The 9,771-nt window shown below is 41.2% G+C and overlaps 1 protein-coding gene across 4 annotated transcripts in view; it reads right to left on the reverse strand.

The window, feature by feature from the left end:
- Positions 1-9,771, reverse strand: part of ank2a (ankyrin 2a, neuronal) — an 82,774-nt gene that overhangs the window by 28,039 nt on the left and 44,964 nt on the right. For all 4 annotated transcript variants that reach the window (XM_031560505.2, XM_031560504.2, XM_031560501.2 and 1 more), the window contains 5 exons: positions 9,315-9,392; positions 9,030-9,161; positions 8,757-8,897; positions 8,272-8,473; positions 8,089-8,161 (listed from right to left, as the gene is read on the reverse strand). In XM_031560505.2, coding sequence (XP_031416365.1) covers positions 8,089-8,161; positions 8,272-8,473; positions 8,757-8,897; positions 9,030-9,161; positions 9,315-9,392 — 626 coding nt within the window. The remainder of the gene's footprint in view (positions 1-8,088; positions 8,162-8,271; positions 8,474-8,756; positions 8,898-9,029; positions 9,162-9,314; positions 9,393-9,771) is intronic.

A 9,771-nucleotide genomic window follows, 5' to 3' on the forward strand; every position in this document is an offset into this window, starting at 1 on the left:
GATGAACGTCTCAAATTTAGCATGACCATAGTCAGGAATAGGTGAATCAGGAGACAGAAGTCTACCTTCATCATATAAACATAATGGTTCCGGTGAATCTATTCTCCCTTCTTGGAACAATTCCTCAAGATCAAGGTCAGAGTATTCAATATCTGACGCTAAAGATACGGGAGATGATGATCGTTTACCTGTGAAGTTTATCTGTTCAAATGTATGGCAGCCATATTCAGGAATAGGGGAATCAGGAGACAGGGGTGTATATTCATCTAATGATGTAAAGGCTTCTGGTGAGGATGTTCTTTCTTCCTCTAACCATTCAAGGAAAGATAAGGAATAGTCATTTTCAGATGTGAGGGAGTCTGGTGATATTGGTCTATGCTCACTCAGGCCTCTCACAGTCTCGTTGGTGTTTATTTCTGATTCCGGTGACTCTGGTCTGTCTTCACTGAACAACTCTTCAAAACACATTTCAGAGTATTCATTATCTGATACTAGAGATATGGGAGATGATGTTCTATTACTTCCATAGACAAATTGCTCAAATATTGGGCAAACAAACGCAGCAATTGGTGAATCAGGAGACAGAGGTCTACATGCATCTGGTGAATATGATGAATCTGGAGACCACAATCTGTCTTCATTGAACAACTCATTCAGACACAACTCAGAATATTCAATGTCTAGGATTGATGATGTGGGAGAGGATGATCTACTTCCTGTGTAGATTGACGTCTCAAATTTAGCATGACCATAGTCAGGAATAGGTGAATCAGGAGACAGAAGTCTACCTTCATCACATAAACACAATGGTTCCGGTGAACATGATCTGAGTTCCTCAATCCATCTCTCTAGTTCATACACTGAATAGTCATCACAAGAAGACAACGATTCTGGTGATAGAGGTCTGTTTGCATGCTCTTTGGAGTGTTCCTTTTGCCTACTGTCAATGGGAGAATATATGTCTTGAGTATCTGATTCAGGAGAGAGAAATCTGTCCTTGTCTCCACACAAGTCATGTGAAAGAGTGCTGTGGATTTTGGAATAAATCTGCCCTGATTCATTATTTTCACATTGTGATGCTGCTGACTGGGGTGGTAGGACCATTTCTTCACTGAAATATTTTTCTATTTCTCTACCTGCTTCGTTACATAATGCACTTTTCGAGTTTGAGCATTGTGTTGAGTGTACTGTGGTAACTGGGGTAGCTTGTACTGACCAGTCTGATTCATTACCTATATCCAGCTGTATGATTTTAGTTTTATAATGTTTTGTTTCCTCCGGTGTCAATGGTCTATATTCAGTCACATCTTTACTGGTGGTTTCATCATCTAAAATGACTGATTCTGGTGAATCTGGTCTGTCCTCGTCAAACAACTCTGACAGACAGAGGTCAGAGTACTCAACATCTGACGCTAGAGATACGGGAGATGATGATCGTTTACCTGTGAAGTTTAACTGTTCAAATGTATAGCAGCCATATTCAGGAATAGGTGAATCAGGAGACAGAGGTCTACCTTCATCACATAAACATAATGGTTCTGGTGAATCTATTCTCCCTTCTTGGAATAATCCCTCAAGATAGAGATCAGAGTATTCAATATCTGATGCTAAAGATATGGGAGATGATGATCTGCTAGTTGAACATATCAGCTGGTCACATGTAGAATGAATATATTCAGGAATAGGTGAATCAGGAGACAGAGGTCTACATGCATCTGGTGAATATGATGAATCTGGAGACCACGTTCTGTCTTCATTGAACAACTCATTCGGACATAACTCAGAATACTCAATGTCTAGGATTGGTGATGTGGGAGAGGATGATCTACTTCCTGTGTAGATGAACGTCTCAAATTTAGCATGACCATAGTCAGGAATAGGTGAATCAGGAGACAGAAGTCTACCTTCATCATATAAACATAATGGTTCCGGTGAATCTATTCTCCCTTCTTGGAACAATTCCTCAAGATCAAGGTCAGAGTATTCAATATCTGACGCTAAAGATACGGGAGATGATGATCGTTTACCTGTGAAGTTTATCTGTTCAAATGTATGGCAGCCATATTCAGGAATAGGGGAATCAGGAGACAGGGGTGTATATTCATCTAATGATGTAAAGGCTTCTGGTGAGGATGTTCTTTCTTCCTCTAACCATTCAAGGAAAGATAAGGAATAGTCATTTTCAGATGTGAGGGAGTCTGGTGATATTGGTCTATGCTCACTCAGGCCTCTCACAGTCTCGTTGGTGTTTATTTCTGATTCCGGTGACTCTGGTCTGTCTTCACTGAACAACTCTTCAAAACACATTTCAGAGTATTCATTATCTGATACTAGAGATATGGGAGATGATGTTCTATTACTTCCATAGACAAATTGCTCAAATATTGGGCAAACAAACGCAGCAATTGGTGAATCAGGAGACAGAGGTCTACATGCATCTGGTGAATATGATGAATCTGGAGACCACAATCTGTCTTCATTGAACAACTCATTCAGACACAACTCAGAATATTCAATGTCTAGGATTGATGATGTGGGAGAGGATGATCTACTTCCTGTGTAGATTGACGTCTCAAATTTAGCATGACCATAGTCAGGAATAGGTGAATCAGGAGACAGAAGTCTACCTTCATCACATAAACACAATGGTTCCGGTGAACATGATCTGAGTTCCTCAATCCATCTCTCTAGTTCATACACTGAATAGTCATCACAAGAAGACAACGATTCTGGTGATAGAGGTCTGTTTGCATGCTCTTTGGAGTGTTCCTTTTGCCTACTGTCAATGGGAGAATATATGTCTTGAGTATCTGATTCAGGAGAGAGAAATCTGTCCTTGTCTCCACACAAGTCATGTGAAAGAGTGCTGTGGATTTTGGAATAAATCTGCCCTGATTCATTATTTTCACATTGTGATGCTGCTGACTGGGGTGGTAGGACCATTTCTTCACTGAAATATTTTTCTATTTCTCTACCTGCTTCGTTACATAATGCACTTTTCGAGTTTGAGCATTGTGTTGAGTGTACTGTGGTAACTGGGGTAGCTTGTACTGACCAGTCTGATTCATTACCTATATCCAGCTGTATGATTTTAGTTTTATAATGTTTTGTTTCCTCCGGTGTCAATGGTCTATATTCAGTCACATCTTTACTGGTGGTTTCATCATCTAAAATGACTGATTCTGGTGAATCTGGTCTGTCCTCGTCAAACAACTCTGACAGACAGAGGTCAGAGTACTCAACATCTGACGCTAGAGATACGGGAGATGATGATCGTTTACCTGTGAAGTTTAACTGTTCAAATGTATAGCAGCCATATTCAGGAATAGGTGAATCAGGAGACAGAGGTCTACCTTCATCACATAAACATAATGGTTCTGGTGAATCTATTCTCCCTTCTTGGAATAATCCCTCAAGATAGAGATCAGAGTATTCAATATCTGATGCTAAAGATATGGGAGATGATGATCTGCTAGTTGAACATATCAGCTGGTCACATGTAGAATGAATATATTCAGGAATAGGTGAATCAGGAGACAGAGGTCTACATGCATCTGGTGAATATGATGAATCTGGAGACCACGTTCTGTCTTCATTGAACAACTCATTCGGACATAACTCAGAATACTCAATGTCTAGGATTGGTGATGTGGGAGAGGATGATCTACTTCCTGTGTAGATGAACGTCTCAAATTTAGCATGACCATAGTCAGGAATAGGTGAATCAGGAGACAGAAGTCTACCTTCATCATATAAACATAATGGTTCCGGTGAATCTATTCTCCCTTCTTGGAACAATTCCTCAAGATCAAGGTCAGAGTATTCAATATCTGACGCTAAAGATACGGGAGATGATGATCGTTTACCTGTGAAGTTTATCTGTTCAAATGTATGGCAGCCATATTCAGGAATAGGGGAATCAGGAGACAGGGGTGTATATTCATCTAATGATGTAAAGGCTTCTGGTGAGGATGTTCTTTCTTCCTCTAACCATTCAAGGAAAGATAAGGAATAGTCATTTTCAGATGTGAGGGAGTCTGGTGATATTGGTCTATGCTCACTCAGGCCTCTCACAGTCTCGTTGGTGTTTATTTCTGATTCCGGTGACTCTGGTCTGTCTTCACTGAACAACTCTTCAAAACACATTTCAGAGTATTCATTATCTGATACTAGAGATATGGGAGATGATGTTCTATTACTTCCATAGACAAATTGCTCAAATATTGGGCAAACAAACGCAGCAATTGGTGAATCAGGAGACAGAGGTCTACATGCATCTGGTGAATATGATGAATCTGGAGACCACAATCTGTCTTCATTGAACAACTCATTCAGACACAACTCAGAATATTCAATGTCTAGGATTGATGATGTGGGAGAGGATGATCTACTTCCTGTGTAGATTGACGTCTCAAATTTAGCATGACCATAGTCAGGAATAGGTGAATCAGGAGACAGAAGTCTACCTTCATCACATAAACACAATGGTTCCGGTGAACATGATCTGAGTTCCTCAATCCATCTCTCTAGTTCATACACTGAATAGTCATCACAAGAAGACAACGATTCTGGTGATAGAGGTCTGTTTGCATGCTCTTTGGAGTGTTCCTTTTGCCTACTGTCAATGGGAGAATATATGTCTTGAGTATCTGATTCAGGAGAGAGAAATCTGTCCTTGTCTCCACACAAGTCATGTGAAAGAGTGCTGTGGATTTTGGAATAAATTTGCCCTGATTCATTATTTTCACATTGTGATGCTGCTGACTGGGGTGGTAGGACCATTTCTTCACTGAAATATTTTTCTATTTCTCTACCTGCTTCGTTACATAATGCACTTTTCGAGTTTGAGCATTGTGTTGAGTGTACTGTGGTAACTGGGGTAGCTTGTACTGACCAGTCTGATTCATTACCTATATCCAGCTGTATGATTTTAGTTTTATAATGTTTTGTTTCCTCCGGTGTCAATGGTCTATATTCAGTCACATCTTTACTGGTGGTTTCATCATCTAAAATGACTGATTCTGGTGAATCTGGTCTGTCCTCGTCAAACAACTCTGACAGACAGAGGTCAGAGTACTCAACATCTGACGCTAGAGATACGGGAGATGATGATCGTTTACCTGTGAAGTTTAACTGTTCAAATGTATAGCAGCCATATTCAGGAATAGGTGAATCAGGAGACAGAGGTCTACCTTCATCACATAAACATAATGGTTCTGGTGAATCTATTCTCCCTTCTTGGAATAATTCCTCAAGATAGAGGTCAGAGTATTCAATATCTGATGCTAAAGATACGGGAGATGATGATCGTTTACCTGTGAAGTTCAACTGTTCAAATGTATGGCAGCCATATTCAGGAATAGGGGAATCAGGAGACAGGGGTGTATATTCATCTAATGATGTAAAGGCTTCTGGTGAGGATGTTCTTTCTTCCTCTAGCCATTTAAGGAAAGATAAGGAATAGTCATTTTCAGATGTGAGGGAGTCTGGTGATATTGGTCTATGCTCACTCAGGCCTCTGGCAGTCCTGTTGATGCTTATTTCTGATTCTGGTGACTCTGGTCTGTTTTCACTGAACAACTCTTCAAAACACATTTCAGAGTATTCATTATCTGATACTAGAGATATGGGAGATGATGTTCTATTACTTCCATAGACAAACTGCTCAAATATTGGGCAAACAAACGCAGGAATAGGTGAATCAGGAGACAGAGGTCTACATGTATCTGGTGAATATGATGAATCTGGAGACCACGATCTGTCTTCATTGAACAACTCATTCAGACAAAACTCAGAATACTCAATGTCTAGGATTGGTGATGTGGGAGAGGATGATCTACTTCCTGTGTAGATTGACATCTCAAATGTATCATGACCATAGTCAGGAATAGGTGAATCAGGAGACAGAAGTCTACCTGATTCACATAAACATAATGGTTCCGGTGATTCTATCCTCCCTTCTTGGAATAATTCCTCAAGATAAAGGTCAGAGTATTCAATATCTGATGCTAAAGATACGGGAGATGATGATCTGTTGCTTCCATAGACTAACTGCTCATATTGATTACAGCCGTACAGAGGAACAGGTGAATCAGGAGACAGAGGTCTACAGGTATCATATGAATATGAAGATTCTGGTGAATTTGGTCTGTCCTCATTGAACAGCTCATCAAGACAAAATTCAGCGTATTCAATGTCTGATGCTAGAGACGAAGGAGATAAAGATCCATCACTCATGTAGATGAACTGTTTAGAAGTAGGATGGCCATACTCAGGAACAGGGGAATCAGGTGACAGTGGTCTATGTCCATCAAGTGACATTGTTCCTGGTGAAGGCAGCCTTGTCTCATTGGGCCACTCTTCAGAATAGACATCATACTCAATGTCACTTTCAGAGGCTAAAGAATTAACAGAGGAAGATGCTGCTCCAACCACAGAAATGAATACTTCAGGTTGGGGACATTTGAACTGAGGAATTGGTGAGTCAGGACATAATACTTCATCCTCTGATGACAAAGAGTCTGCATATTCTGGTGAGTTCAATGTGTACTCAGAGTACAACTCTCCCATGTCTGAATCTGAGGATCCATTTTCAGAATATACATATCCAGGAGAGCATGGTCTAAAGCCATTAATTGAATTGATACACTCAGGGACTCTGTAGTCAGGCACTGGGGAGTCAGGAGACATGGACCTAAACTCATTCTGAGATGCAATAGATTCTGGAGAAGATGGTCTACTGGCTTCTGGTGTAAAACTTAAGTCTTTGTTTCCTCTAACTTCTGAGGCCAGTGCTAATGGTAAGTTTCCACTTCTGGCCACCATGACTTCAGGCACATTTCTATACTTTGCAATGCAAGGCATCAGCTGTGGCTCAATGCTAGGCTCTGGCTTCATCTCACCTAACCGGGGTACATAGTCTTTCATACATGTATTGAGTAAACAAGGCCTTCTTTCATTGAAATGCCCTTCTAACCCTGGACCCAGGGGGCTGCCACCTAAAGAAACACCCAAGGACAATTCCTGTCCTGAGAGGGGTGTTTCAGGAGGCACTCTTAAGTCTAGTTTGGATATCACAGCCTCTGCAAGCATTCTCTCTTCCAATGGGACAAGACCATGCTCTACAGGTTGTGAGAATGGCTGGGGACCTGAGAACTTTACTTTTTCAGAGGGAGATGCAGGGAGTGCAGATGCCTTATTACATGACCTGGAAGTCCTTGGCATAAATACATTTGATATGTATGATTTTCCTTGGCTGATAAAAGATGTCTTTGCTCGCACCACTGGATTATCCTTATCAGTTTGCCCACTTGATGAACTGGCAGAGTCATTTACCAGCTGATCATATTTGGTGTCATGATGGGGGTGTAATGTGTCTGTTTGGGTGTCCCATGGTTTTGAGGCTCCCTGTAATGATTCAGGACCTTGGAAAGGGAGTCTTTCTTGTGTTAAAATGCTCTTCTTAGACTTGATTGGGGCTGAGTTATTGAGAAAAGCCTGATGCAGACTTGTGGTTTCATAAAGTTCATCAATAAAGGGTATGAGGGGTTCTTCCCTGGGACAAGTTTGGGCCTTCAAAGCCTTGCTTGCCCCACCAAGTTTGGAGTTTGTACAGTGTTTATCTGGGTCGTCATCCTCTACAATGGCCAAAGAAACTGTGTGATTCTCAGTTGATCTTGTGTGACCATGCTCACAAACTACACTGCTTAAGTTCATGTCAACGAGGTCCTCTCTGAGTTCAGTTAATAGCTCACTGAAATCTGTCTCAGCTTGGTCTGACTCTGAGAGACAATGGCCAAAGTCTTGAATAGATATAGGTGCCAGTGGATTAACAGGTCTGGGAAATGATGACCTTGGATCGCCTTGGATAAGTTCCTCATCGCCCATTGTATTTTGGGGATGTTTTCTCAACCCAGACTGAAATCCATGTTCAGTGGAGTCCCATGGTACAGGTGCAGCAGCACCAACTGTGGACTCAGTCATAGGATTTGTGTTTTGCGGTGGGGAGACCCTTCTGTATTGTGGATCATACACTTGCGACATCAGCTTCGAAGGCTCAGCAGTATTGTCAAAATGTAGATGACTTACTTGTCTGTCAAGGCCCTCATTTGATGACCCAGCCCTCATCTCTCGAGCAGCCCATGGGTTGGTGATAAAGTCCCTAAGGAAAATGGAAAATGAGGTGTATGTTAGTGCTGATTTACTTCAATAAAATGGCCACAAAGATCAAATCAAATAATTTCTTTACTATTTTTCGGTATTTCGACCTACTGTGTAATGTCAAGTTCTTCTAGGAGGTCTCCATGCATGCTTTCAGAATGGGTGTGCCCCGCAGGCTCTGACCAGGACGGGATGTCCAGGAGAGAGGCCACGGACAGGTCTTCCTCAGAAACCGCTGGAGGTTGCCGTTGTGAGGATTCCACCCTTCTTACCAGTCGCGGACTTTCTACATCTTCCTGAACTGAGGAGAGAGCTGGACACAGAAACATACAGAAAAGTGTGTATGGATGCATACACACACACACACACACACACACACACACTCAGTGGAAACTGAATAGCTAGAAGATTAAACTTCCTCATGCAGTACAACAAGATATGTGCATTTGATGTTGTCATTAAGCCACTGCTTAGTAACCACTGCGGGGTAGTATTTGAAGCCAAAGATGTGGCCTCAAAACATAGCACATAAATGCAATACCGTGTTGAATGTTTTTATTATGTGTTTATAGCATTAGCTGACCAATACATTCTACCTTCACTGTGATCAAGAGTCCTCTCAATTTCTGCATACGTCCGTGAGGTCTGCTCCTGGACTGACTTGTTCATCTGTGTCTCAAGGAGGTGGACTATGTCCATGCGATTTATTGCAGTGAGCCTCTTGATCAAGCAATCCTCTGCGAGGATAAATGACATAAAATGAGTTATGCCTATCCACACATTAATACATTTTTTAATTCAAAACAGATTAAGAATAGGGTTTGGGTAGTATGTACAAATGTAGAAAAGGGTGATGAGCTCATATTCACCAGTGGCATGCTTCGCCTCACGCTCCACCCAGCGCTGCAGCAGTGCCTGACTTTGCTCCTGCAAGGAGTTTGGGTTCTCTGACCGCACCAGCTGTATTTCATCCTCATTGAACTCCAGTTCTTTTGCCAGCTCTGGAGAATTTTACATTTATTGAATCTTATGTTTTAGAATCCCTCTTTGCGAGCAAGCTCTGATCCAGTAAGATTCATTTAAAAACAGAGTATATATAATATCAGGGAGATTGGTGGTCATCACATCCACATTCATTAGCATATGAGACTTACCAGTCCAACTAAACCCAAGGAGGTCAGAAACTATTGCCAATGTTTCTTCCTTTCTGTCTGCATCTTCCTGCCAGTCCACTGGAAGTTCACACAAATCATTAAGAGTAAGATACCAGTACAAGAGTAAAAGACCAGAGGCCACATATGCTGCTAGAACTCAATTTATTATATTAATTGAAAGTGGAAATATCTGCCTAAAAACCTGTAAGTGCTGCTTCTTTGTCATGGTCAGTTCTATCTTTATTAAGAATGGCATAAACTAGCTGATCTGTGATGACTGAAAAAACTTGACCAAGGAATCTAGAGTAGCACACTCATGTTTAGTACCTCGAGATTATTAAGTGCTTTTCACAATGTTAACATATACATATGCATATGCCTTAAGACCCACTGATCAGAGCAGACGCAGTAGGTAGGGTCAATCAGAAACCCAGTATTGTTTATATGGAGTATGTGA

This window comes from Clupea harengus, chromosome 22 (assembly GCF_900700415.2).
Source record: "Clupea harengus chromosome 22, Ch_v2.0.2, whole genome shotgun sequence".
In the NCBI taxonomy this organism is placed as follows: Eukaryota; Metazoa; Chordata; class Actinopteri; order Clupeiformes; family Clupeidae; genus Clupea; species Clupea harengus.